The following is a 27,602-nucleotide window of genomic DNA, read 5'->3' on the forward strand; positions in this document are numbered from 1 at the left end:
AAAAAAAAAATGGAAAACTTCTATGCCTTGGTGTTTGGTTAGAAAAACTATTTTCTCTTGAATCACAACAATAAAAATGATGCAATTAAAAAGAGACTATCCAGATAGATAATCTATTTATCTCATATATATTGGTTTGGGTTTCATTCATGGTTGCAGGGACAAAAATAGACCAAGGAGTTGCATACGGCCTAATGCTGGTGGCATTGGTGCTAACATACTTCATTCATTAATATTGGTGGTTGAGCTAAAAATTTCATTAAAAGCTCATGAAGAAATAAACACACGAAGAAATCGAAGAGAGTTCAACGTCTATTATATATACAAAATTAATATTATTTATGTATAAACAATGTAATTTTCTGCAGAAGAGGGTTCGGATAAACCCTTCGGCCTGGTTTATTTTCCCTTGTCCTTCCTTCCTTTCTTGTATATATATAAAAAAGAAAAAATTGGTATAGAGATATACATACATTTTTGTTTTATTTTTGCATTCTTCCTACTTTTAATGCCTTTACTTCTTGAGTATATTTATTTATGCATTTATTATTATTTTTTAAAAGAATTAATTATGTCACCAGTATGGTGAGAAGTTTGGCAGGGACCTCAACTTAGTAGGTGTAAAAACATGTAGGATAGGGACAAACAGTATGTCTACCACCTACAAGAGGATGCTACAACATCATGCACATTTAAGTATTATGCTACAACAAGCTTTTGGAATTGAAATAAATTCAATGAAACAAAAATTTTGATGATCTTTTCTACCTAATGAATGGAAAGTCCGCTTTAAAATCATCTGCCATGCACCCTTTTCTAATAGAACCTTTTGATTTGCCGCTCTCACACAATTTTGTGAATTAATTAAAATCGAATTTGAAAAGAGAAACAAATGAAGAGGATTGTCATTTGATGAAAGAACACGAACACGAACACGAACACAATTTGTTTCAATAGAGGTATGATAAATGGTTTGGGCGAAGTGGTTAAGTTTTGCATGTTTGTTCCAACCACTGTTTGGAAAATTCATTTTATTATATTCGTACATCCACAAAATTCAATTTATTGAGTATAAATAGTAGAACAATCTTTGTTTTTATTTCTTTTCCACTCAAACAACATAAACTAGAAAAATAACACTTCTATTTCCTTGCTGCTCTGGTTTCTGTCCTGACATTAATTCTTTTTCTTTCCTTTCCAATTAAGTCATCACCAGTTGATAAAATGTACCAATGTAACATAAGAAGATCAAGACAATATTTTATGGTAATGAAAAATAAAAATCTTTCAGCATCAATATTTTAGCTTGATATCCCCAGACAAATAATAAAAGAAATAAAGAACTTGAACATTTTTATGATAACTGAGAACATCTCAGGAAAAACTGCTCATTGATGCAACCAAAGTATATCAAAATCTCTTCTTAGTCCAAAGACAATTCTGCCGAAAAACCAACCAAAATTGGCTGGAAAGCAAAAGAAGAGTGGATTATTTTCTACAAGCTAACCTGTGTGGGTAATCTACCATGGTCAAAACTGCTCCTTTGCGTGCTACCATATCCACATTAGAGCTCCAGCGTCAGAATCATGGCCCGAATCAGTTATGTCAGCGACCATTGCCCGATCCAAGAGGTTGGAAAGAAAAAACCTAATTAACCTGACTATTGTCACGGACTTAGAGTTACTTGGCTGCAAAATTTGGCTCGGATAGTGGCGGGACATGACACTATGCTCCCTATGAAGAAGCATATTGTTGGTGTAACATATATTTGACAACTTCATAAAACGAAACTACAATTCCAACTGAAGGGCCAGCACGACCAACACGAGGACCTACTCCAGTAAACAGTCCCTTGAGCCCTCCATCCCTGTAACAGTCAGCATGATTTCATTCAGAATCTACTTCATAGCCAGACAAAATAGTGAAAAAAAACATGCACATGCCACTCTATTTAAGAAAAATTGTGCAACCCTATGAACTCACAAGACTCATCACAACCGAATGTGGATCTCTGGAGAAGTACTAAGTCAAACTGGAGGGGTAAATGGATTAATCAGGACATGGGGTCATCAAAAAAAAAAAGGATAAAGGTCCATCAGCTATTTTTGCAGTGAAAAAAAAACTAAAGCATAAACAAAATGCTTTCTGACTGGAGCATTCAGCCGGAGTTTGTTATTTTTAGTGACTTTAGGCTTTTAAGCTAATTTTTGGTTTTGGAAGTGTTTGGATAACACAAAAAGTGCTTGAAGCATTTTTTTTTTAAAAGCTGAAAAAGTACCCAAAAAAGCCAAAACCCAACTTATGACTTTTGACTTTTAACTTATAAGTCACTTAAAAGAAGCCAATCCAAACACCAACACTCCCTTAGTGTTTTGTTTACTGCACAACAAACGATCTGCTGCCATAATAGCTTTTCTGATAGCACGTTCAGCAATATCATCATGGATTTAATATATGCAGCTTATATGTTATTTTACATGGGAACAATTCAGTGGGCATATTCTCAAAGCTGTACCTCCAAATTTCAAGTAGAGTTTGCCTTGTCGTCATTGTCAACGCCCTGGCAGGGTCCATCTGTAATAAAGAAAAAGAGGTAGATAAGCAAACGATCTAATAGATGTGGAGAAACAAGTCAATTATCATTATGGATCCTTGGTGCAAAACAAAAACAGCACTCTCAAACGTAAGCTTATTTCGGATACTAATCCCTTTAATTTTAAAGACAAATTGCAATCACCCCAGGGCAAAAATAGTGTGCACGGTTGTAAAAAGAATTATATCGGTTATACTCTAGTGTAACAGAAGGTAAAAAAAAGAGATAAATGACAACTACAACGACAGTTCACCAGAAGTTCAAGACGTCAATTATGAGACTTTCATCCCAAATGCGAACCTGGTATTACATCCTACCATCCACTCACTTCCTTGATTTGAGGCTCATAATGAACACAGCACTAGGCTAAGGGTGCCAAAGTGATTGATATAACTAAACAGACATTCTAACTGTGGGGTCTATGACTATTGATTCCTGGATCACAGAAGAAAGATCAAAAAGAAGAGATAAATGACAACTACAACGACGGTTCACCAGAAGTTCAAGACGTCAATTATGAGACTTTCATCCCAAATGCTAACCCGGTATACATCCTACCATCCACTCACTTCCTTGATTTAAGGCTCACAACGAACACAGCACTAGGCTAAGGGTGCCGAAGTGATTGATATAACTAAGAAGACGTTCAAACTACGGGGTCTATGACTATTGATTCCTGGATCACTTCCTAATTTATATAACAGACAAGAAAAATGTTGATTTTAATTGATTGAATGATGCTTGAGCCAAGTGGACAAATCTAAATATCAGTATTCCATATATGAGGATTTGGATGAAAAATAAACACCTCAATCTGTCTTCTAGTCTTAGCAACATCAAGGGGACATGTTGCAGCAGCAGCAATGCTTCCTGCAACAAAACCAGCAGAAAAGTTTGCACCTAGGACACCGACAGCATTAGCTTCATCTCCCAGCGGACTAAGAAGCCGCCTTCTTACCTGCAAATATACTTGTGAGAATAATGCTTAAATCAAATGAAATTCATGAACAGATTAGAATCTAACAAAAATAGAATTGAATCATACCGGTTCAAGAGTTGACCAACAAATTGCAGAAAAAGGGACGTCGCGAGCAAGCTGTGCCCCAAGTCCAGACCAAAGTACACGATAACTTTGTACTGAAGCAGAAAATAATATGCCAACTTTAAAGATATTACAAGAGCATTCATATTTAAAGAGTGAAAGTGAGACACAGCTTTTAAGTAGAGAAACAAGGAGCTAGAATGAGAAGTAATGGACTTTTAAGAACTATATAAGCTATGTGAAGATTCAACTTTCTGAAGGACTTTGGAAAATATTCTCCTCACTTACACAATTTAGAACATCACTCACAGCATCTTCATTGTCAAGTTTTGATTCATTTCCACATGTTGTAATAGTGCTATTAGAAGAGGAGCAAATGAACCAGCACAGAGAAGAGAATTTAAAGATCACAACTGTTGAGCCTAAAGTTGGGACACGGATTTTTAGGAATATATTCAGGTAAACACCTTTAGTTTATTTATTTGTTGGTAAGTAATAACACCTTTAACACTAATATGGAATCTACAGCTATTCATTTTCACTAACAAACAATGTCTAGAAACTCTTTCCTATAGCTAGAAAGCAGGGCCAGGGAAAAAATTGACTTACAGCCAAAATTGGTACTAGTTGTGCTCCTGACATTGGCAATAACTTCAAACAAAGTCTTCCAGACTCCAGCAGGCTTCTTGTTCATATCCTTAAATGCCTATAAACAGGAGCAACTCAGTGAAAGAGAGAATCAGAACAGTTGAAGGAGTGGATCACCCATGTTTGTAGCAAGTAAAGAGCAACTGGAATGCCTAGAATGACACATATATAACAAAATATACAAAATAAATTACTTCTATACCAGCCCAGACCCTTTTCTCTCCTTTAAATATGGTGGATAGATTAAACCTTGACAATAGGAGTTGTGAGATACCTGCATTCGTGTTCTGGCAAGTTCAATAGGATAGCAACTTGTGCAAGCTAAAGACCGTGCCAGAGAACCAGCTAATAAAGGGGCATATGGTGTCAAGCTTGGGGTATGTTGAGCTGTGAACTCCTCTAACTTGTTGCGAAAAATGTCATAGCAAGGCAAGTAAATTCCGACCTGTTCAAAAAGCATCAGCACAAAATTGTGATTATAACATATAGCCTTAACTTACTTAAATACACTATAAGGGAGTCATTGGCGAGTTCAAAGAAACTAATTATGATTAAATCAATAGGCACATACTGTTGGTACAGCCAGAGCTAGACCAGCATTTGTACCTCTCCATAGCTTAGAAATACCCTCCTGTGAAAAGACACCAGTTAAGAGTCAGGAAAAGTTTAAAACAATCCAAACTGCAAGATGAAAATTCAGAAGATAAACATGAAAACTTGAGCAATCAACACACTCGAGCATCTGAGAGAACATGAGAATAAATTTGCCAACCTGCCGAATAATTTTGTAGAAGACATCAAGTGCTCCTTTGTACTGGAAACAATCAGGTGGGCAGATTGATACTGTACCATGAACACCAGCTCGGGTACATGAAGGTGAACACCTCAGGTCTGCAAACATCTGAGTGAACAAATGAATAAATCAATATCATATTGCTTATTTCAATAGAAGAAAAGATCTATAAAATTCCACATTCTTCAAGAGATCAATACAGATATATATTTGAGACAAGGGAAACAGTTCACCCAGGAAATACTGTATTTAAGACCCTTTTTTATTTTTTATTTTTGAAAAAGGTAACTTGTATTACAAACAAAAGAATACACAGAGTATTCTAGTAATACTCATATCCAAAAGTTGCAAAAGAGAGAAAACTCCTATGTAGGTCATTAGTAATCTAAAATACTAGGAATATCCTCTACATCTTGAGGATATTCATGTTTACACCAAAAAAAAAAGAAAAGGAACCTTTGATCAAAACAAAAAAAAAAAAGGAACCAGACAATTCAGCTTCAAATTCTGCATAGAGAAGCTCTTGTTTTTAAAACATTTCTGATTCCTCTCCATCCATATAGTCCACCAAATGCAGGCAGGGACAATCTTCCATCTCTCCCTGTGTCCTGACTGATTCCCATCTCTATTCCAATTTCCAGCAAGCTAGAACTTCTTTGATGTTCCCTGGCATAGTCCAACTGATGCCCCTTAAGTTGATGAAAATCTGCCACAGCTTCACAGTCTCTCTACAATGTAGAAAGAGATGGTTTATTGTCTTGACCTCACATTCACAAAACCAACACCTGGAACAAATTTGCACACCTCTTTTCATGAAGTTGTGTTGAGTGAGTGCAGTCTGTTCGGCTAGCAACCAAGTGAAATATGCTACCTTGAATGGTATCTTGACTTTCCAAATCATCTTCCGAGGCCATCCACATATATGAGTCACAGGAGCTTCTATAAGCTGAGCCAGCTGAAAAACTGCCTTATCTGGATACTAAAATAGATTGTCCTCATCTTTGCACTGCCCAAGAATGTTGAGCAGCTCAACTACTCTATTGACCTCCCAATCATTTAGATGTCTTCTAAACCTGAGATCCCACCCCTGATTATCTCTCATTTCACTGATTGTAGCATCTTTTGAAGGCTCGGGTTGAACAAAATAGGGAACCTATTTCTCAACGTCACCTGATCCACCCATCTGTCTTCCCAGAACAGTGTCCTTCCACCATTCCCTACCTTGGTTTTGCATTTGTTAAAAATTTGGCCCATAGATTTCTGATGGATCTCCATACTCCAGACCCATAAGGTTGTGTGGGCAAGCTGGTGATCCACAAATTCTCCATTCCAAACCTAGTCTTTATGGTTTCCTTCCAGAGAGCTTGTTCTTGTGACGCAAATCTCCATAGCCACTTCATAAGTAAGCTTTGATTCTGGATTTTCAAATTCCCAATCCCTAAACCTCTTTCCTTTTTGCTGAGAATAACTTGGTCTATATACTTTTATTTTATGTTGGTGTCCGAGCTAACCTACGTGCATCTCGACTAATCTGCGGGGTATATACTACCTACTAGCACATGCACAGAGTAACTACTTCCCACTAAGTAGGCAAATTGGAAGAATTAACCTAATAATGTCTCATGGGATTTGAAACTTGATTGCTATGATTATTACTTCAACTCTTCCATCACTATGCCACAGCCTTGGAAGTTTTTAGACCCTTTATTAATGACCAAACAGCTATTCTAATAACTTTACCATCTTGAAAATACAGTTTATGGCTCATAACAAAATCATGTTTTACATTTTGTCTCCAACTAAGAAAGGAAGTTGCTTTCACCTCTTCTTATACCAAAAAGGTGGTAGAAATCAGCCAAGAACAGATAATATTTATACCTGCGGAATCAACCTCAAACTTGCTGAATGTGCCCACTATGAAGGAAGGCTATTCATACTCCTGCTATATCTAGAAATTCTAAGGATGAACTACTCACATCTTTAAAACATTCTATCAATTTATCTTTCTCGTTATACAAGGTTTACGTGCTATTTTTGTTTCTTGTGCAGTCGCAGCTGTTTTTCCGAATTTACACTTAAACTAATAATAGCATCAAGTTGATTTTTATCAAAAATTAAATAAATAATACTGTCAACTTGATTTTACTGTAATGATTATGAAAAACATGCTCTAATTCCGCTCCCACTCCCAAGTCTGGTGTCTCGGACACTATTCACATGTAATCAAGCAGGCAGGCACATGTAGTACTTTAAACAAACCACTTTATGCAACTGCAATAAAACAAGGTGTAAACCACTAAGAAAAATTAGGAAATAAGAGTGGAGCATTAGCCGTAATTTGTTCTGCAAGTCCGTCCATCCAACAATAATCAGAACCACTAAAAATTAATCAGGTTAAACAGGCAATAAGTAGATAAATGCATCCAGCATTTATTGTGGCAGTGCCAATGCAAAGAGTTTTATGACACAATTAAGTAATTGTATAGCTTATTCATCTATCTTTCACTTGAAAAATCCAAAACTTAGCAAGCTATTCAAGTTGAACAGACAACTTTTTTCTATTCAAAAGTTCAATGAAGACAACACCAATACACTAGTCAATATCCTCTTTTCTTAACTACCTCATTTTAACATTACGATTAACAAGAAAGCATATTGATTTTGCATGTCTTTCCACAATAGTTTTGGGTTATGCTCAAAATTTAGCAAGCCATTCAAGTTCACCAGACAACTTTTTTTCTATAAAAAAGCTCAACAAAGATAACACCAACACACAAGTCAATACCCTCTTTTATTAACTACCTCATTTTAACATGAGGATTAACAAGAAAGCATATTGATTTTGCCTGTCTTCCCACAATAGGTTTTGAGTTATGCTTAGTATCATAGTACTCTACGTATGAAATAGGAAAAGAACTTCAACGGGAAGAAATGAACATATCTATATTCGAGAATCAAGGAAGACAAATTAAAGACACAAAAAGTTGTTTCCACATAAAAAAGAACACTTCAAAGCATGTTATACCATATTTGGCCCAAAAACTGCCATGCGGCTAGTCATGTTACTCATTGGATGTGAATAAGCAACTCCAGCTGCCTGTGCTTGCAATCTAGTCTGTAAATTAGTGCAGAAACAGAAATTAGTCAGCTTATCAATATATTGTATGCATATAATATTCCTATATCTGAAATTCAACAAAGTATCAAAACTTCTGGATACAACTGAAATGAACATCAAAAGATAAGTAAAAGGTGAACAAAATAATTGGGTAATTGTCCGTATTTAGCATAAATACCTTGACAACATCAAGTGGATTAACAAGGACAGCAGAGAGAAATGCTGCACCAGCTGCTGAGATGGCTCGTTCAGGAAAGCCCAATCGGACATCCGAGGAGGGGCTGGTACCCTGAGGTGGAGGCTGCTGAGGATGTAAGGGTTCTACCCCATCAGTGATAACTATTGATTGAGACATCAAGGAAACATTATTATCAACATTCAATACTCTATCCGACTGCTCAGCCGTGTCTATCCATGAATTTTCTCCTTGCTTCAATTCGTCCACCATTTTTCTCTCAATGGATCAACCTGAAATGAAATGTTGCCAGAAACCACCCCATTAGTAATTTAAGCATTGAAATTCTACAAACGAAACGAATATCTCCGACCTTTCTAGTTTCACTTAATATGCTTCTATAAGAAAAGGAAGCAAAACTAATAGCAAATAAATTGAAATTTGGAATAGGGCCAGAATGTCAACATAGGATGAAAAACATCCAAACGCATACAATCAAAAGCATAGAATTTGTTCCTTCCATAGAATTTATCCAAGAAAAAGTTGACAACAACAACAACACCTCAATATCAAATTAGATAAATCGGTTATATGAATCCTCAATATCAATTTCTCCATTCGAATACTCAATATTTCTTCCATTAAGACAAAGAAAGGAAAAAAAAAACTCAAAACACATAACTTATATCCCCTCCGCGCCTCAACCCAAAAACAAAATGAGGAAGAAAAACAAAATCCATGAACTGAGTTTTCAAGATATTCTTAGAAAACAGCAATTAACGAAAAAATACACACAAAAAACGCAGAAAAATCGAAGGTTTAACCAGAAAATCGTCATAACTCGACAAGAAAATTAAAGAAAAGAATCAAAAAATACCTGTTGATCTGAGCTTTGATTCAACAGTGATGAGGGAGTAAAAATTAAAAGGATAGTTATTATTATTATTTTGGAGAAAGGAGTTCCCTAGTTCCTTGGAGAAGAGGAAAACCAAAATTGCCACGCCTCGCGGGGCAGTAAAGGCCAGAGAATTCTCTAAAATTAGGGCTTGTTTGGCACGCCTAAATATTAGCGCCTAAGGAAAATAGATACACTACAAATTAATTTTTTTCTACTTTTTCAATATTTGATTTAAATATGTGGAAAAGGAAATTCGATTTAAAAAGGGAAAATAGTTAAATAGATATTTTTTTCTTTTTATATTTGCAATATTCAATGAACCAATACGAAAAAGAAAATTTGATTTAATATGGGAGAAGGAAATTTGATTAAAATATAGAAAAAACAGGAAAAAAAAAGGCTTCTAAAAGTGCGACTTGTAAATCTGAAGTCCACAAAATGGATTTTTTGAACAAAAAAATAAAATGGAAATTAGAATATAAACCAAATACCACATAAATTTGTCCAAAATATTGACTATTGTCTATTGGTTCTCCAATTTCAGCCGTTTGAGATGATTTTTCAAATAAATAGTCAAATTATGTACAACAATAACTCACCATGTATATCATGTGAATTTGAGAGGGATAGACTGTAAGTAGTGTATCGTATTTCTGTCATATAGAGGTAAAGAAGTTGTTTTCAATAGATTTTCAACTTGAATAAAAATTTGTCAATCAATTTTAAAAGGGGATACATATATGAGAGCAATAACAATAACAAAATAGTGCGAAATTGAGAGTATTACACAATAAACAGAGGGATCGGAGAATGTCAACGACAACAAAATAATGCAATAATTGAAGCATAAAAAATACCAATGATGACCAAAATTGAAGATAAAAAAACTACGAGATTAATGTTAATACTTTTAGTAAGAAGAAAGATCCAAGTATGATCATCAAACCTATCCCGAAGGAAAGCAAGATTCAACTGTCAACTAACTTTCTACCATAATCTGTGACTTCCAACCATTTCTATCTAAAGTCAAGTTCTTGGCAAAATTAAGATATGTTATGTCTTATCTAATCATTTCAATACTTTTCGACTTGCCTCAACCTATCTTGACGCTTGCCACTACCAACCGCTTACACTTTCTTACTGGGCATCTACACTTCTCTTATTCACATGTCCAATCGATCTTAGTCTAGTTTCCTTCATCTGGTCTAGCACGGAGGCTACTCATACCTTGTCTCAGATATCTTCATTTTAAATTTTGTCTCTCTTCGTATGTGCATACATCTACTTCAACATTCTGATCTATGCAACTTTCATATTCTAAATATGAGAGTTCTTAACTAGCCAACACTCTGCCTCATAAGGTCATACAAATTTAGTTAGTCAAACCATCACTTTTCTAGAACTTACCCTTAAGTTTGTTGTGCCTTCGTATCACGACAAAACTTCAGAGGCAAGCCTTCATTTGTCCAGTAGTAATTAGTAAAATTTGACATGGTTTACTTTCAAACTAGTTTAATTTCTAAAGAAAAACATATATCATTATTTACCCACTGTGGGAATTGTATTTTTCAAGAATTTTTTTGTTCCAAAGAAATACATTTTTTTAGTTAGAATATGCGCAATATTTTTTAAAAAAAATTCTCCCTGAGAGCTCCCACCCATTTTACTTTGTTGGGGACTCAAACTACAATCTTCGAATTGGAAGTGAGAGGTACTTGTCATTCGAGCAACTCTCTCATCTATGAGCGGCAAAACTAAAAGTATAGGTATATACAAAATTAACTTAACCTTAATATGAAAATTGTTTCAAACTTGATTGAGTTATATCCACCTTTCAAGTGACCTTCACACTTTTCTTCAACAAGTCAACTACATTTATTATTTATTTTTTTCATTAGAGAATATACGTATTTTCCTCTGGCCATAGTGAATTGCTTTTATATATTGATGAAAATTGTGTGTATTTTATAAAGTAATTTTAATTTTCAAATTCTGGGAAAGCGTTTGATCATAATTTTTTAATGTACTTTTTTTCTAAAGTTGAATTCCGAAAATGTGTCCATAAAAATTTAAAAGATACCAAAAAATATTCACTTTTTTCATTAATTAATACGTAGATATTTTAAATTTTCATGTTTGAAAGCCTCGTTGCATCCACTAAACTTTTCCTAAGCTTAGATATCAAAAATAAAAAATACATTAGCCAATTGCTTGGACGGGAAAAATGCTCAAAAGTCGTGGTGTAAATGCACTGGCCGCTAGTGATTGGAATTTGGAGGGCTTTTGGCTTTCTATACTGCACAGATTGGGATTTATTTTAGAGGTGACAAATTGTACATATTTTATTTTTAGTTTCCCCATTTGAGTCCGGTTAATCCGAATTCATGCTTAGGGTTGAACCTGAATCTTCTGATTAAGAAAAGAACAGCCTCATTCATTGCACCACATTCGTTGGTGGTGTATCAGATATTATTATGTCGTATTGTTAAATTTGTTATATAATGACAAAAATGCCATTTTATATAAAGATCGATTTGAGATGCTCGCATTGTTACTTCGTATTTTTCTCATCTCGTTTTTACTTTTAATATAATAATCATATATTTTACTCTTCATCCCATATTTTTTAGTAACTCTACCCTCAATATTAATTTTTTCTTTGGAATATTACAAGTTTATTTTTCATAATAAATTACAAGTTTGTAATATTATAAAGCAATAAAAAATAATGTAATTTATTTAAATATTATCTTTGTCAAAATAAATTATATAAATAAGCATAATATAGTCATTATCTAGGAAGACTGCATTTGTGTTTATAGCTTATTTGGTCAATTTTTTTAAAAAAATCTTAATTTGAAAAGTGTTTTCTTGTTAGAAACACTTCTTGAAAAAACACTTTCAAATAAGTAATTCAGGTTTCACTAATTAATTTGAAAAACATTTTTGTTATTATTATAGCAAAACAATTTATGCTTGGTAATGGTTTCAAAAGTGCTTATGAGGAAAAACTATTACTTTAAACTTCTGAAAATAATTTTTATTACTATTCAAAAATATTTATTTTTTCACCTCATATACATAATTAAACGTCTCAACTTTCTAAGATAAACACTTAAAGATACACATAATTAACTTTCTAAAAAATTAATCATACAAGTATAAGATAAAATAAATTGCATGTAGGTGGGCACTATAAGCATCGTGTTATAATCATACCAATTCAAATTCAATTTGAATCTTCTACGAAAGTTAAGTACGTTGCAATTTATTTTTATCATGTACTGAGTAAATCTAAGTTGACCAGTATATATATATATATATATTAAATTGTGAGTAAAATTTGAAGCATTAAGCGATATTCAAAGCCTAATTCTGCATGTGCTTTGAAACTAAATTTCTGCTATATTTGTTAAATGAAAAAAATATTGTTAATTGTATAAATCTATTATATATATAAAAATTTACAAAATAGTATAAATCAATTTCTCATTATATTAACTAGAGAAAGGGAAGACAAGATTTGTAAATAAAAACAAATGGCTAGTTGCTATACTAATGGACCCATATAGTATACTATTTTAAGGTCATCATTGAAAATTACAAAAAATATTGAAAGTAATAGGACCACTATTTTACACACATTTGAAGAAAGAAAATAAATAAATATGTAAATTTTCATACGAATCTAAAGCAAATCTGTTATGAAGATACATTTAAAGAAATATAGTTCATCCTTTTTATTGATTAAATTCATGTATCTTATGGAGAGTCCAAAATATGAATAACAGATGAAAAATAAAAGTTGATCAAATGAATATATCAAAATAAAATTTTCTTTTTTTTATCAATAGCACATTGAATTAGTATGCTGAATAACTTTTATGATCGGACCACGCCTTGATTAATTGATGAAGTCGCATAACACACTAATTTAGTGTGCTATATAAATCCTTAAATATCACTCAGATACTTAATTAGTGTTCATTAAAAGTTAATTGTTTGTTTATTAGTTTATTATTTATCTAATTATGAAATTGCTATTTTGCTAATTTCATAATGTTAATGTGTTAAAGCTTTTTTCGTAATGTTAATTTTGTTAAAAAATTACGTAGTTAAAAAGATTGTTATAATAGGTTTTAGGATGAAAAAATAATTGTTATTAGTTAAGGGTTGATAATCATTAACTAACAATAAATTTCTAACTTAACAAAATTAAGATATAATTACAATGTCCCTAAAACATAACTATAAACTTAACCTACACCATATTAACAAAATAGGCTTGAAATGCCCTTTTAAAAAGATTAGGTTTTATGTCTTGAAATTTTAAGATATACTATACTAATAAAATAGACTTGGAAAGTCCCTTCTAAAATAGTAGAATTTAAATCTTTTAATTTCAAGAGCTAAACTACTAACAGAAAAGACTTTGGAAAATATATATATATACCTTCTAAAAAAAGTTGGAATTTAGATATTGTAATTTTGAGATCTAAACTACAAATGAAAGAGACTAGAAATATTGCACCTTCTAAAAAAAATAATGTTTTATGTATTGTAATTTTAAGAATTATCGTACTAACAAAATAAACTTGAAAAAAAATTGTATCTTCTAAAAAAAAAAACAAGGTTCAAATCTTGTAATTTACAAGATCAAACTACTAATGAAATAGACTTAAAATATTGTTATCTTCTAAAAAAGTAATATTGTATGCCTTGTAATTTTAAGACTTACCACACTAACAAAACAAACTTGAAAAAATGCCTCTTCTAAGAAAATAGGGTAAATCTTGTAATTTCAAGACCTAAACTATTAATAAAATAAACTTGTGAAAAAATGTACTTAATTCTAAAAACATAAACCTAAACTATGTAATAAAATAGACCTGTGAAAAAAATGTACTTAATTCTAAAAACATAGGATTTAGGATTTAGATCTTGTAATTTTAGGAACTACCATATTAACAAAATAGACACACAAAAATGTCTCTTTTAATAATAGAGTGTATGCTCGTCATTTTAAGACCTAAAATACTAAAAAAGTATATAGACTTAGAAAAATGTACCTTCTAATAAATGAGGTTCAAGACCTAAACTACTAACAAAATAGATTTGAAAAATATACCTTCTAAAAAAATAGGATTTAAGTGCTGTAATTTCAACACTTATCACATTAACAAATTGGACTTGAAAAAATGTAACTTCTAAAAATTAGGATCAAGCCAGCCAGAAAACTATGCAAGTCATTCATCAATTTGCATTTTAGATTGCTAGGTTAGTTTTTTACTGTTCTCGTTGTCTTTGTTTTTTTTTAGAATAGCAAGTTGGGTCATGACTTTGCTATTGGTTATGTAATGGATACACTTTGGTGATTAATACAATTTTGTTGGTTTCCAAAAAAAAAAAAATAGGATCAAAATTTAAATAAATATTTATTAAGGATAAATATAATTCCTTTTTCATTTTATGCAAATTGCAGATATCCTAGATCAATATTAAAAAATAAATATCTTCACATATTCAAAATAAAATTATTTATTAACTTGAGGTGTTTAACAATTTCATGGTTATATTGTTTAAAATAACTAAACAATATTTATTTTGTTAAATAATCAACATAAAATAGATTGGACGAATAAACCATCGACTAACTAAACTTATACTCTATAAAATAACACATTTAGAAATTAGATCTAAACCCTAGAGAAAAAAAAATCGAACCTAATATTTTGTTAGTTATATATAAAAAAAAATCACCAAGTGTTGAAGCAATATTTAAAGACTTGTATAATACACTTATACACTAAATTAATGCACTATGTGACTTTATTGATCAGAATAGTATTCCTGAAAAGAAAACTTGAGGAAATATTATACCTAGAGGAGCCTTGAGGTGAACTCCAGCTCTACGTTTTAAAATGTACCTAATTAACTCAGGTTTCATTTAATGTATTTAATAATAATTTTAATTATAATGATTTAAATCTCATAATTAAGTGAATTTATTTTTAAGTCTGAATCTTAACAACTAATTACATTTTTTCTTCACATCTTTCATTTAATGGGTCCGTGTTTTAAATGATTAAGCTATGTAAGATATGCTATTGAAATATCATCTTTATAAAATAGAAATTTATCTATTCTATTTCTATTTATTCACCACTATCTTCATTGTTCATCATCATTATATTTGTTCATTGTTATCAACTACTATCGCCCATTATCACTATCGACAATTACCATCATTATTAATTTGTTACTATTATCACTAACCACCAATCTATTTAATTTACAACTGTTATCACCCATCGATATTACCACAATTACCCTCAAATCACCATCATCAATCACCGCATTATATACCAAATTATAAACAATCACCAGTCACCTACTAGTAGCTACTACCTACACCACAACACCATCCTTGATCAATATCCATAACCACCATCGCTACAATAGCCAATATAACTATCACCAAATAACTTTATAACTTTTTTTGTTGATATAAATAACAACATATCAAATATAATTTCATGAGTAAAGAAATTAATAAATAGTACCATATTACCTTAGAATTTTATTGAAATTTATTAATAAAAACAAATTTTATACATTTAAATGCTCAAAAAAAATAATTAATTATTAATATTTAAATCTTAATATGATATCTGAATTTACAGTAAAACCTCACTAAATTAATATAGTTGGGATCCTGAAATATTATTATTTTGTAGATGTATTATTTAATCAATAAATTGATATTTATTAATTAAAAGAATGTTTTGAGATTCATGTTTAGAGGTCCCGAGTTTAGAAGAAATAATTTCATCTGGAAAAAAATAAAGTTGAAGATGAAGTTGAAGATGATACAATACCTTTTGAACCAGTTACGCGTAAGGCAACACATATCAGGTCTTGAAATCTTTGCAATTTTATGGTGCAGTTTGAAAAGACAACACTAGAACTTTAGGATGCAATAAGAAAAGTTAGATATGAGCTTCAACTAGATTTAAATTTTAACGAAAAACAAAAATAATAGAATCATATTTCACTAAATTGTCATAGATATATTTGCAATTTTAAAGAATTCTTAATTTATATAATATTAATGGGACCATATATTTATATAGGAGTCTTTTGAAAATATATTATCTTATCGAAATAAGTAATTTTTTCTATTGGCCCAAGCCGGGACCAGATGAAAATATTATCTTAGAGAGATTATTAATTTATCGAGTATTAATTTAATGAGGTTTTACTGTATATTCAATTTCTTTTTAATTTCTCATCCGATGTCTGATACCACATTGCGTCTTAAATTGTGGCATATATGATTATTTTTTTAAAATATGGGGACGCATTCAATTTCACGTCTTAAATTGTGGAGTAAATAGAGATTTTTTAAAAATGAACCTGTTCATTGTGGGGGACCACCATCCCAGAACTGAGAATGATGATGAAAATACACCTGACTAGTGAGCCTCACGTTTCCACGGTGTAACGGTAGAGGACTGCCAGGTCATCACCCACCAAAATATGCGTTGGTTAGTGCGAAAGAAGCGCTAAATAAATCCAAATAAAGAAGAAGAGGGAAATACAAATACACAAAATTAAATAAAATAAATAAATAAAATCTACAAACCCTAGCCAGAATACTCTCTTTCTCTTTCTCTTTCCCTTTTTGCTTTTACCGAATTTCAATATACTTTCCCTCCAGACTGTGGTTTCCTCCATGAAATGGGAAATGGAGGTGTATGAAATCGAAGCTGTGCTTGAGAAAATTTGGGATTTACATGATAAGCTTAGCGATGCTATTCACTCTGTTTCTCGAGCTCAATTCCTCAATTCCGTCAAGTCTCGCTCTAAGTCCGATGACTTTTACGGTCACCGTTTTAACAAGAGAAACGATAACAATGGAGATCAGGTAAAGCATGGTTACGTTTTCGTTAAGGAGTTCCGTGTTGATGATGATGAATCCGCTGTTCATGAGGCTAAGAGTCTCAATGCTATCCGGACCGCACTTGAACACCTTGAGGACCAGCTCGAGTTCTTCCATGTAACTTCTCATTTCTATCCTTTTTTTTTGTTTTATTCGTCTATTGATATAATCTATTCGCTTTTCATTATCTGACTGAATGGAATTAGCCGGCGTTGTTTGAAATTGTCTACTGTTGTGTCATGCGTTAGATTTGATGTTTTGTGATGCTATGCTGCAATTAATGTGGCTTGTGAAGTTCGATCAAAATGAAATGTCATGATATAATCTGACTATCCGAGTAGCTGCTTAGCATGTTTCCAGCATATTATTGCTTATATGTTAGTACATCTTATATTGGGTCAGCCCTCACGCAAAAATGAGTAATTGCAAGAGGAGGAGGAGGAGGAATGGATGTGAAAAGAAAGAAAACACTAAACCTGTGTATTTGTTTTGTTTTCATGCTTCGAGTTGTAAGCACTGTATTTATCATACTAATATTGCTGTTATCAAATTAGTGCTGAAATTCCATCTTGTCCACTGTAGAGCAATTACTGCAAAAACCTTGTGGTTATTTGATACTGTAACATGCAATTTTAGCATGGGTATGATTGTATGCTACACTATCACTTGCCAAAATTTTCATAGAAACAGGACTTTGACAGCTTGGTTTTTATTTGGTGCTCATAGAGAAAAGTTTGATACAAGTTGCGGTGAAGACTAGGTAGTATTTTTGTTGAGAAAATGGTAAAAGGCCCTCCCAACATATTGTCATTTTACTAAACTATACACTTATTCCATACTGGGTTCTATTACCCCCTTGAACCTTTTATTTTTGGAATTTTGTAACCCTTAAATGTTGACCTGTCCAAGAAGTTGACTACACCTCTTGTAAGCGTGTAAGGATTGAACGAATGAAGCTATGATTGCTAAAATTGAATTAAATAGTCCATGTGTCGGTTTCCAATTGGAGATTATATATTTATTTCAACTTAACATTTAAGATATATTTTTTTTAGGTTTGTTTTCTTTCTCGTTATTCCTTCTTATCACAGTAATCACACCAAGACCACAACTATTGCTATCACCATTTCTGTTTACTATCAGAACCCCAAAATTCAAAGAATAGGCCGCTGTAATATCAGAATTTGGACTCATTAACGCATCCACATACCACTGCCCTGTTTTCCATCTTCCTCAAAATTGAAAGTCTCACCATTATCAAAGTTCAAGCATTAGAAACAGTAACCCATAAACACACAATTTACTCTTACCTTCAGATTCTTGACTACCCAACAGTCCAACTAATGTTTGAACTTTTATCTAATTAGGAAGGTAATATGAGATAAGTTGTTAAGTTACCGAGGACTCAAAAACACAATGTCTCTCGTGTTCGAAACCCAATTGATCTGCGTGCTGTTAAGGTAGGAAGAGATCTGTTTTAATGACAATCTGAGTTTGACATTAAAGTTTACTTCACCTCTTTTTCTTACTTAATTACGAATCACTCTTGTTCCTTTTCCTCTGCGCAAGCTTGTATGTTCATAGCTTTTCTCTGAAAAGAATAATGACAAGAACTATGTTGTTCGATTCAAATGAACTATGATGTTCATGACTTTTCTGGATTTACTGTATGCATCTCTGATGGCGTACGTTCAGTGAGGTTGCTATCAATTGTGTTCTTTGAGACCGGTATCAATTATTCTTTTGATGTCCAGTGAAAAAAATATTAAGGCGTACATGTGCATTAAAAAGTTGTATCCAACATTAATGGCTGTGTGAACTGCTTATAATTTTTTTGATAAAGATAGTATAGTTAGCAATAAAATGGAAGAACAACTAGGAGTGGAAAGGATGGACAATCATTTGGTAACTGGCTTGGACTGATCTCGTTCGGTTTACCGAATAGACAAACCTAGTTCTTTGTTCAACAAGAAGCTTTTTGTCTGCAACTGTGTCCACATGAATAGATCAGTAGATGCTAAAGTAAATTTTAACACTAGTAGACAGCTTGAAACAAAGCAGGTTCTAGAGATACAACAATAAGGCAAAACCACCACCAAAGGCTGCAACACTTCTAACTTTGGCCTCTGTGTTTCTCAGTGGCAATGATAGATATAAAATTTCAATTAAAAAAAAAAACAAAAAAACTTTGGCCTCTGCAAGTTTATGGACACCCAACATGAGACGGCGAGTGACCTTTGGAGTCGCAATCTTCCATGGACCAAGAGGTGAAACTAGCATATTTGATAGAACTAAGAAAGAGAATGTGAGAGCTCTAGTGTCTTAGCCTCCACAACTTGCAAGAAGTACCCTTTTAGGATATGTTTTGCATATATTTCTGTAGTATAGCTTTTTGGTACTTAAGAGTTATTGGTTCTTTTTTGGGATGAAGATTGTCCGGGCGAGCTTGTACACACCTCAACTATTCCACCGGATACCTACCGACTCCCATCAATATTGGATAAATTTTCTTGCCAAAGTTTAGGCAGAAATCATCCAGTGATGCTTTTGTCTCTGATTTGAACCACCTCATGGTTTTCTTCCCACTTCATTTGACTGCTAGGTCACACCCTTGCATTACTGAGACCTCAACGAAAGGTTGAAGCAATTGAAGTTCCAAACCAAGTTTTACCCCAAAGTATCCAAATGAAAAGTACTAGGAAAAAATGGATTTATTGATATTTTGGTTGGCGGTTGGCCGTAATTACATACATATGCCGAAGTGTTAGAAGTTTGTTCATTATTCAAGCATAATCCAAACATGACTAACGACCCAAGTAAGGGAAAAAAAACACAAAAACTATTGAGAAGGCTTCGAGGAAACAAAAGAGCATAGTGCAACACCTAAGGATGTGGCCAACGTCAAATGAAGTGGGTGCAAACCTTTGAAAGAAGAGTTCAAATTCCAGCACAGTTACTTGGTACTTGCGCTGGTGGGTACCTGGAATAGTCGAGGTGTGCACAAGCTGGTTCGAACATCACCATTATCCACAAAAAAAGACTGAAAAAGATCAAAGTATAGTAATGGACACCACAGTCATAAAAAAAGAAGGTATAATGGTGAAAAGAGCCAACCAATTCTAATACTAAATCTGTAATCAACTTATCCAAACAAAACATTAAATACATCATCAATGAGTAATTCTAGGATTTCAACAAAATCAAGAATATTACCCTTGTATTAGTTGTCACTTTAAGAAGTATGTTCACTTTCAGCGCAAGTTTTTCGCTGTCTCGAATTTTTTTGGTATGGAATAATGATTCATGACAACTCTACCATTTATAAACTCAGAGATTTATTTTAACTGGCTACTCCAAAATGTTCATAAATTTCACCATGAGAAAATAATCCCGCTTATCCACTGTCAATGTGCTAAATATACATCTGAACCTAGAGACTGCCAATTTTCGGGTTGAATCTCTCAGCCATTTCTGTTCAACACAGGTAAACTTAGGGAGTTTTACCAGTGACAACTGCGCTGGTTAGTGTATTTCATTGGTCCATCTGGGAAGCCGTGGTACCCTATGCATAAGACTAACTTTTCTTTCTAGTCAGCTTTGAAGGCATTGAAGACTTGGAGTAATTGTAGTAAATGCAATCTATATCTTGTTCATCTGGGGAGTCGTGGTATCTTGCTAGTCAACTTTGAAGGCATTGGAGTAATTGTAGTAAATGCAATCTATATCTTGTTCATCTGGGGAGTCGTGGTATCTTGCTAGTCAACTTTGAAGGCATTGGAGTAATTGTAGTAAATGCAATCTATATCTTGTTCTTCAATTGCATTACTTGAAGTGGTTCATGATGTGTGAGAGCATTTTCTTTCTTCTTTCTGGAGTTGTGGGGTGTTTGGGCAGGTGCTGCTAATGCGTAACAGAATCAGTTACAAATTGGTACAGAGATGTGGTTGGTGAAGACAAGTAGTTGGTTTGAGCTGTTTACATTGATTAGAGTATGTTTAAAGTAGAAGAACTTCAAGTTCGATTTATGAAGATGTAAATGGATAGATCCTAAACTCTTTCTGAGATCCTCTTCTTTATTGCTGAATATGTACTAGAAGCATTCACATAGTGATATCTTAGTCTGTTTTTTATTTAAGAAGTATGACTGCGCAGTTTGAATTGACTTTAATATTATATTATGTACAATAGATATTAACTTCCTACTTACTTTTTTTTCTTCTTTTTGGGTGCACTTGAACCAGACCGTACAGAATCAGCAACGTGCAGAAAGGGATGCTGCTCTTGCTCGCTTAGAGCAAAGCCGAATTGTACTTGCAATGCGATTGGCTGAACATCCGGGTAAGAAATATAAATTCATTGAAGAAGCTCAATCTTTGGTGGGAGATGTTCGTAATGCCAGTCAGTTTGTTTCTCCTGAAAATCTGTATGGTCCTGCTACAAGCGCCACAGGTGAAAATTTAACGACGCAGATAAGGAAGAGATCAAATGCTCTATTCAATGTATTCTTTTCTAGTTTTAATTTTTTTAGGAAGTCTCTTAGAGTGGATGAAGTGGGTGGAATTTTGGGGAATGCAGCCTTGGTTGCAATCAGCATGCTTGCACTGATGCATCTGCAGCAAGTTGGTAGCAAGGAAAAATACCTTTTGGACCTACCATTAGGACAAGATGTTGACTACAACAGAAATATCAGAAAACTCTCTCAGCCCGAGGGATCATCTTCCGGTCTAAATTTGGATGTGTTGTCAGCCAGGGGCTGAAATGTAAAATTATGGTGAGAATTGGGGAGAAAGGGTATTATGTTACTGTCTTTTTGGAGTAGAAATTTGTTTATCTCTCTGAAAAAGTTTTAACAAAATGTTTGATTTTTGCCCCAATTGCGCATGGTTCGTATTGTAGTCAAAATTTTCTGAGGTGGGAAAACCAAGTTTCCTATGGTAGACAACAGTGTTAAAGGAGGGGACGTATCGACCAACTGCGTTTTTGCTATCTATGATGTTGTAAAGAGTGACAGCTGCATTTCGTTAGAGCATATGAGCAATTTTATACTATAGTCTATATGTATGATTCAGCGTGAAATTCAACAAATCTCGACTAATTGTTGCCAATAACCGTGTCATTCTTCATCTAAAGGTAATACGCAGAGTGTTGTGTATTAGCATTTAGAAGATTATAAAACATGCACGGACAAGCGAATGCTCATTGTCAATGTGAAGAAAACGGATGACGTGGTTAAAAAAAGGTGCTATATTTACAGGTCCAGAACCAGAATAATGTGTATTTTTTTTTGCCAAAGAATCAAACTAGTGTGTAAAAGAAACCATAGCACAATTCATGCACGCCAAAGGCCATGGGTCGAGTTGTTTATATACATAACGCATGTAAAATGCAAACTAATTTTAGGATAATAAAATTGGAAGTTGAATACATGGTTCTACCTAAACTGCATTATAAGTTCATAATGAGAAATGAATCGAACATGACTAAGAAATAAGAAAATTAAAATAGAAAATGAAGCCTTTTTTGACAAGTATTATTTGCTAATCTAAACTAGAAGGGGGAATTAATAGAGTATACTGGGCAAACTTCAAGAGAAACAAGTCACGCGAGCAAGCCAGAAGGAACTGGTAGCAGTTTCTTATATAGAAGTTAATTAATAAGATCTAAGGAAGAATAGCCCACATTATTTCAAACATGGAATGCAGAAACTTAAAACTTGACTAAGAGTTACATACTCAGCCTGCATACACAGCTAAAAGCATTCACAAACTCTGTAAAAACTACTTCCAACGGTAGCACGTAACTCGTGGATGGAAGAGCTGCCTGGCAGAGAAATCAGTGAAATGACAGTCCAAAAGAGAAGCCAACGAGCTGCAAAATTATTGCACAAGAGAGTCCCACTAACATTATTTTATTCGCTTTCCTTGGGCTTAGGGATTTTCTTATATTCATAATCATTAATATCAACCTTCTCTTGCAAAGCCTGCAAAGGAATTAAATAGGCATCAAAGTAAGCTTTAGAAAGGAATTCGACACACGCATACATACAAAAGATGACTATTTGTACCTTTAGTTCTTCCTCCAAGTTCATTTTTTTGGGGTTATATGCATTGACAGGTCCAAACCGGGAAAGAGCTTTTCTTGTTTCGATGATTTCCCACTCTTGATCATCCTTTACTTTAGCTATATCCTTGCTGAACTACAAAATTTTGCACCACTTAGTCTTAAGCCAAGGGGGAAAAAAAGGACAATGTCTGAAAACCGCACACAATCTATGGCAGGAGAAAACTGTCCCCAAAAAACAGGGAGATGACCAAAAATGTCAAAACTTTGTCTATCTAGAAGCTACACTGCTTAGGAGTGGGCATGAACCACATAAATACACCCAGAGGGGGTAAGAGATGGCATATTTTAATGCCTAGCCCTCATATTGACAGTAGACTCAGGCCGACTGAAATAGCCCATAAAATTTTTATGGCTTTCACTTCAGCTACCGAAATTCAACTTTAGCAGGATGCCAATAGTTAGTAGCATTACCAATACACATATAAGTATCACTTTACCTATGATGATCCGAAAAGATATGAGTCAATATAACATCAGGGTATGAGAAGTCAAAAGCACAATGGTCTAAAACAAGAAGAGATAAATGACAATTAGGTAACAAGAAGGTAAATGAAAATCTCCTCCTGACTTATTCTTACTTTTCTTGAGCTATTAATATCTTTAGCCTTGAATTGCCTTGAATACACTTTATTTTGGCATTTATCATTTTTTTTTTTGCCAAAAAGTAACAATATTATAAATATCAACAGAACAAAGGTTGTGCCATATTTACAGTAGTGAAAAACAAAAAACAGTATCTTGACATCTCTTACAAGGACTTGACTGCTACATAGGAGCCTGAGGTATCCAAAACCCATTATCGATTAGCATGTAAATGTCTTCCCTCGCTGACTTCCTCAACATATGGACTCAGATGTCTAAAACTTACTATTAACTATTCAAAATAAAAGAAAATACTACGTATTAGTTACAACTGAGGAAGCAGCAACTATGAAAGCTTTGAAAAGCCAGAAAAATGCATCAAAAGGAACATCAAAGAATAACTTAACTAATATACACAATGACAAGTAAATCAGAACCAAACTAAGATCGAGTTCCGAGCTCACAATACCAGATAGTTATATAAGGACTAAGTGTAAACAAGGACAATTACATAAAATTGATAAAACTAGGGAAAGGTTAACAATTATTAGCGCTAGGATTTTGGGAGCTGTGCCAACAAAAAGGCCGGAAATGCAAAATTTGGAATAGATTCGTCAGTTTGTAAGTGTTAAACGACCATCAGTTGGGTAATTTGACATTAAGTATAACTAACCTGCCTTGCAGAAGTTGGCTAAGACCAATAGATCCAAGCACTGTTAGTGAGATCATAGGAAGTCCATATCTCATAAATGGTGATTTCCTGCCCAATCTTTTGAATGAGGAAGCTGGGTTTTGAACGCTGGCAGTAGAGGAGGCTGCTCGTTCATTAGCTTTATTAGGCTGACTCATTGTAGTCTGGGTAGTTATCATGGAGTCAGGTCACCTGCTTCACAATCTAAAACTAATCAAGAAGTGGGGTGACAACAATAAGCAGTCGATCAAATAATTACACTATTTCCTAATCAAAAGATGAACCTTCTCCATTCACAAAATTAAAAGTCCAATCTTCTAAGACATCCTTTTCTACTCATAATTGAGAATTTATAAAGTCCAACTATTTACTAAAGCTCAACAGAAAAATACATATTTTCAAACATATTATTATTAATTTTTATTTCCAGACATATTGTGACGAGTGTTTCATGTGTTTTTTCATTTTAAAAAAATGATAATGAGCTCTATAAATTTCTACTCTTTGATAACTCTTTAATACTAATATTCAACCTGACATGTTTAAATGATAAAGTTATATATTTCGATATATATTTAATATGTTTATCCTAAAATCACAAAATTTAAAAATTATTATATATTTTTTAGAATTTTATGTCAAATTAAAAAAAGACGAGTAAATTAAAGCAGAAGGAGTACCAAGAAAAAAAATCTTCTGTCTCGATTTATGATTTGGATTGATATAATTGTCAAATAAATAAAAATTTGAAATAAGTTATTTTAAACGTGTTATAATATTTACATAGTTATATAAGATATGAAACTTGTGACCTTAGAGATGTTACAATTTTTTTGTGCTTACTAATTAGAGGCGGAGCAAACATTTAAATCTTAACACAAATTCTAAAAAAATGACATCAGGTATTAGTAATTGAATTTGAACTGCTTATAAAATTTGATAAAGATAGTATAGTTAGCAATAAAATGGAAGAAAACCTAGGAGTGGAAAGGATGGACAGTCATTTGGTAACTGGCTTGGACTGATCTTGTTCAGTTTACCGAATAGATAAACCTAATTCTTTGTTCAACAAGAAGTTTTTTGTCTGCAACTGTGTCCACAGGAATAGATCAGAAGATGCTAAAGTAAATTTTAAAGCTAGTAGACAACTTGAAACAAAGCAGGTTCTAGAGATGCAACAACAAGGCAAAACCACCACCAAAGGCTGCAACACTTCTAACTTTGGCCTCTGCAAGATTATGGACACCCAAAATGAGACGGTGAGTGACCTTTGGAGTCGCAATCTTCCATGGACCAAGAGGTGAAGCTAGCATATTTGATAGAACTGCCTTAAGCTAAAACAACTAGACATCCAACTCAAGTCAAGGGCAAGAACACACCAGAATACATCATCTCAAACTAGCAAATGACTCATAAACGATGAACTTTTGTCCATGACTCCAATACGACTTTAAGCTTGAGAGAAAATGAATTCAAATCATGTTAATATGCTGAAACTAGCATTAAATAAGCCCAAACACTAGTGCAGAATCAAATAAGAAAAGATAGCAAATCAAGACTCAAAACTGAGCTACAATCTAGAAACAACATAGTGAGACTAAACAGTGGTAGCATTTTGAAATATATAGGGCACTTAACAGAGAGAAATCAGAAAGTTTCAAACAAAGAGCGTTATTTGAATGAATTAATCAGCTACATCACCGATTCATAATCAATAGTCAATCAAAATCCTAACATTTAAACATCTCATGCAGTTAAGAATCAAGCCAACCATTATATGGACTAAAACAGAAGAGTTAAACATACAAAGAAAACAACAACTAGTTCATGCTAAGGGAGGATCGAATCAGTACAAGACGCATATCATTCGAAAAGAAAGAAAGGAGATAAGGATGAAGTTGTCACCTTTTTGAAATGAACGCAAAGCCTAAGGGAATTCTCCTCCCGAACCTTCGTGGCCACAATACTATATTTAGATTAAATTTCCAGCTTCACCTATTTTCGTATCCCACCAGCCGCCTCTCCAATTTAGGAGATTTGTATTCGAATTCAAATTCCTTGGTTGGCCAGCAAGAAATTGGTACAAAATGCAACAGATTTCTAATGAGAGCCGTTTGATTTCAAAGCAAAAGACAGAAGCAACAACCTGTACTGATTCGACAAGGTTCTTGGTACAACGAAGAGCTGCTGGGTTTGGGCGTCGTTGCAAAGAGGAAGACGAATACGGGTCGTTTTTGTGGGCTGCTGATGGGTTAATGTTGGCTGGGCTGAAGAATTGGGTCTTTTGGAATTGTGTATGAAAATTACCCCAAAAAGGTTTAAGGGCCCAAGGATTGCAATTATAACCCATTGGAGTTAAGAATTTAACGGCTAAAACTTAAATAAAACGAATTGAAATTAATATAATTAATTAACGAACTTATTAATATTAACGAAATAAAATAATTAGCTTAATTATAAACTAACTCAAAAATATAAATATAAATATAAATTATTGGGCTTCTATTTCATGCTATGTAAGTCATTGTAAGTGTCTTTTGATCGGTTCACATGAAAGCCCAAATGTCCCATACTAAAGTCCACCATAAACTGAGCCACGATATATCTTCTTCATCATATATATATATTTGTGAACACGTACGATTTACTCAAGATAAAGATTATTGGGAAACTTACGTAAATATATCCTTTCGCCATTTAGTTTACCAACATTATTATTGAAGTATATACTTTGATTGTATATGTTATATATAGGTATATGTATATTAGTATAAAATATGTATTATCTATATACTATATACATTATTTTGTAAACTAGATGGTCAAATGATATTTGAGTGGGACCTAGCTACAAATGAAATGGTCCTCCTGGATAATCCTGATTAATCAGATAAGCATGCTACCTATACTTATAAGAAAAGTTGTTATTAAGAAATGGCCCATCTAAAGAAAACTTGGAAAGTCAGTAATCTTTTTTTAATAAAGTAGGAGAATTTT

The 27,602-nt window shown here is 33.2% G+C and overlaps 3 protein-coding genes across 5 annotated transcripts; 1 reads left to right on the top strand and 2 right to left on the bottom strand.

The window, feature by feature from the left end:
- Positions 1-1,259: 1,259 nt before the first annotated feature.
- On the bottom strand, positions 1,260-9,408 carry LOC102589129 (mitochondrial carrier protein MTM1). 2 transcript variants are annotated; one of them, XM_006350529.2, is made up of 12 exons: positions 9,247-9,408; positions 8,373-8,662; positions 8,102-8,191; positions 5,056-5,184; positions 4,855-4,914; positions 4,558-4,728; positions 4,245-4,341; positions 3,639-3,730; positions 3,402-3,551; positions 2,516-2,574; positions 1,730-1,867; positions 1,352-1,664 (listed from the first exon to the last, which is right to left on the bottom strand). In XM_006350529.2, exons 2-11 carry the CDS (start codon positions 8,640-8,642, stop codon positions 1,735-1,737), a joined length of 1,251 nt encoding a protein of 416 aa, XP_006350591.1. In that variant the 5' UTR covers positions 8,643-8,662; positions 9,247-9,408; the 3' UTR covers positions 1,352-1,664; positions 1,730-1,734. The 2 variants fall into 2 exon arrangements, with proteins under 2 accessions (XP_006350590.1, XP_006350591.1); XM_006350528.2 differs by having other exon boundaries at positions 1,260-1,867.
- A 7,493-nt stretch (positions 9,409-16,901) lies between these two features.
- LOC102590890 (plastid division protein PDV1) lies at positions 16,902-22,285 on the top strand. Its single transcript, XM_006350535.2, has 2 exons — positions 16,902-17,326; positions 21,451-22,285. The coding sequence occupies exons 1-2, from the start codon at positions 17,003-17,005 to the stop codon at positions 21,964-21,966; spliced, it is 840 nt and encodes a 279-aa protein (XP_006350597.1). The 5' UTR covers positions 16,902-17,002; the 3' UTR covers positions 21,967-22,285.
- Positions 22,286-22,792: 507 nt separating this feature from the next.
- Positions 22,793-26,842, bottom strand: LOC102589896 (cytochrome c oxidase assembly protein COX16, mitochondrial). 2 transcript variants are annotated; one of them, XM_006350534.2, is made up of 5 exons: positions 26,511-26,842; positions 25,583-25,695; positions 24,588-24,797; positions 23,274-23,400; positions 22,793-23,189 (listed from the first exon to the last, which is right to left on the bottom strand). In XM_006350534.2, the coding sequence occupies exons 3-5, from the start codon at positions 24,782-24,784 to the stop codon at positions 23,118-23,120; spliced, it is 396 nt and encodes a 131-aa protein (XP_006350596.1). In that variant the 5' UTR covers positions 24,785-24,797; positions 25,583-25,695; positions 26,511-26,842; the 3' UTR covers positions 22,793-23,117. The 2 variants fall into 2 exon arrangements, with proteins under 2 accessions (XP_006350596.1, XP_006350593.1); XM_006350531.2 differs by lacking the exon at positions 25,583-25,695 and having other exon boundaries at positions 26,511-26,841.
- Between the last annotated feature and the right edge of the window lie 760 nt (positions 26,843-27,602).

Source organism: Solanum tuberosum, unplaced genomic scaffold (assembly GCF_000226075.1).
Source record: "Solanum tuberosum cultivar DM 1-3 516 R44 unplaced genomic scaffold, SolTub_3.0 scf00126, whole genome shotgun sequence".
NCBI classification, from domain to species: Eukaryota; Viridiplantae; Streptophyta; class Magnoliopsida; order Solanales; family Solanaceae; genus Solanum; species Solanum tuberosum.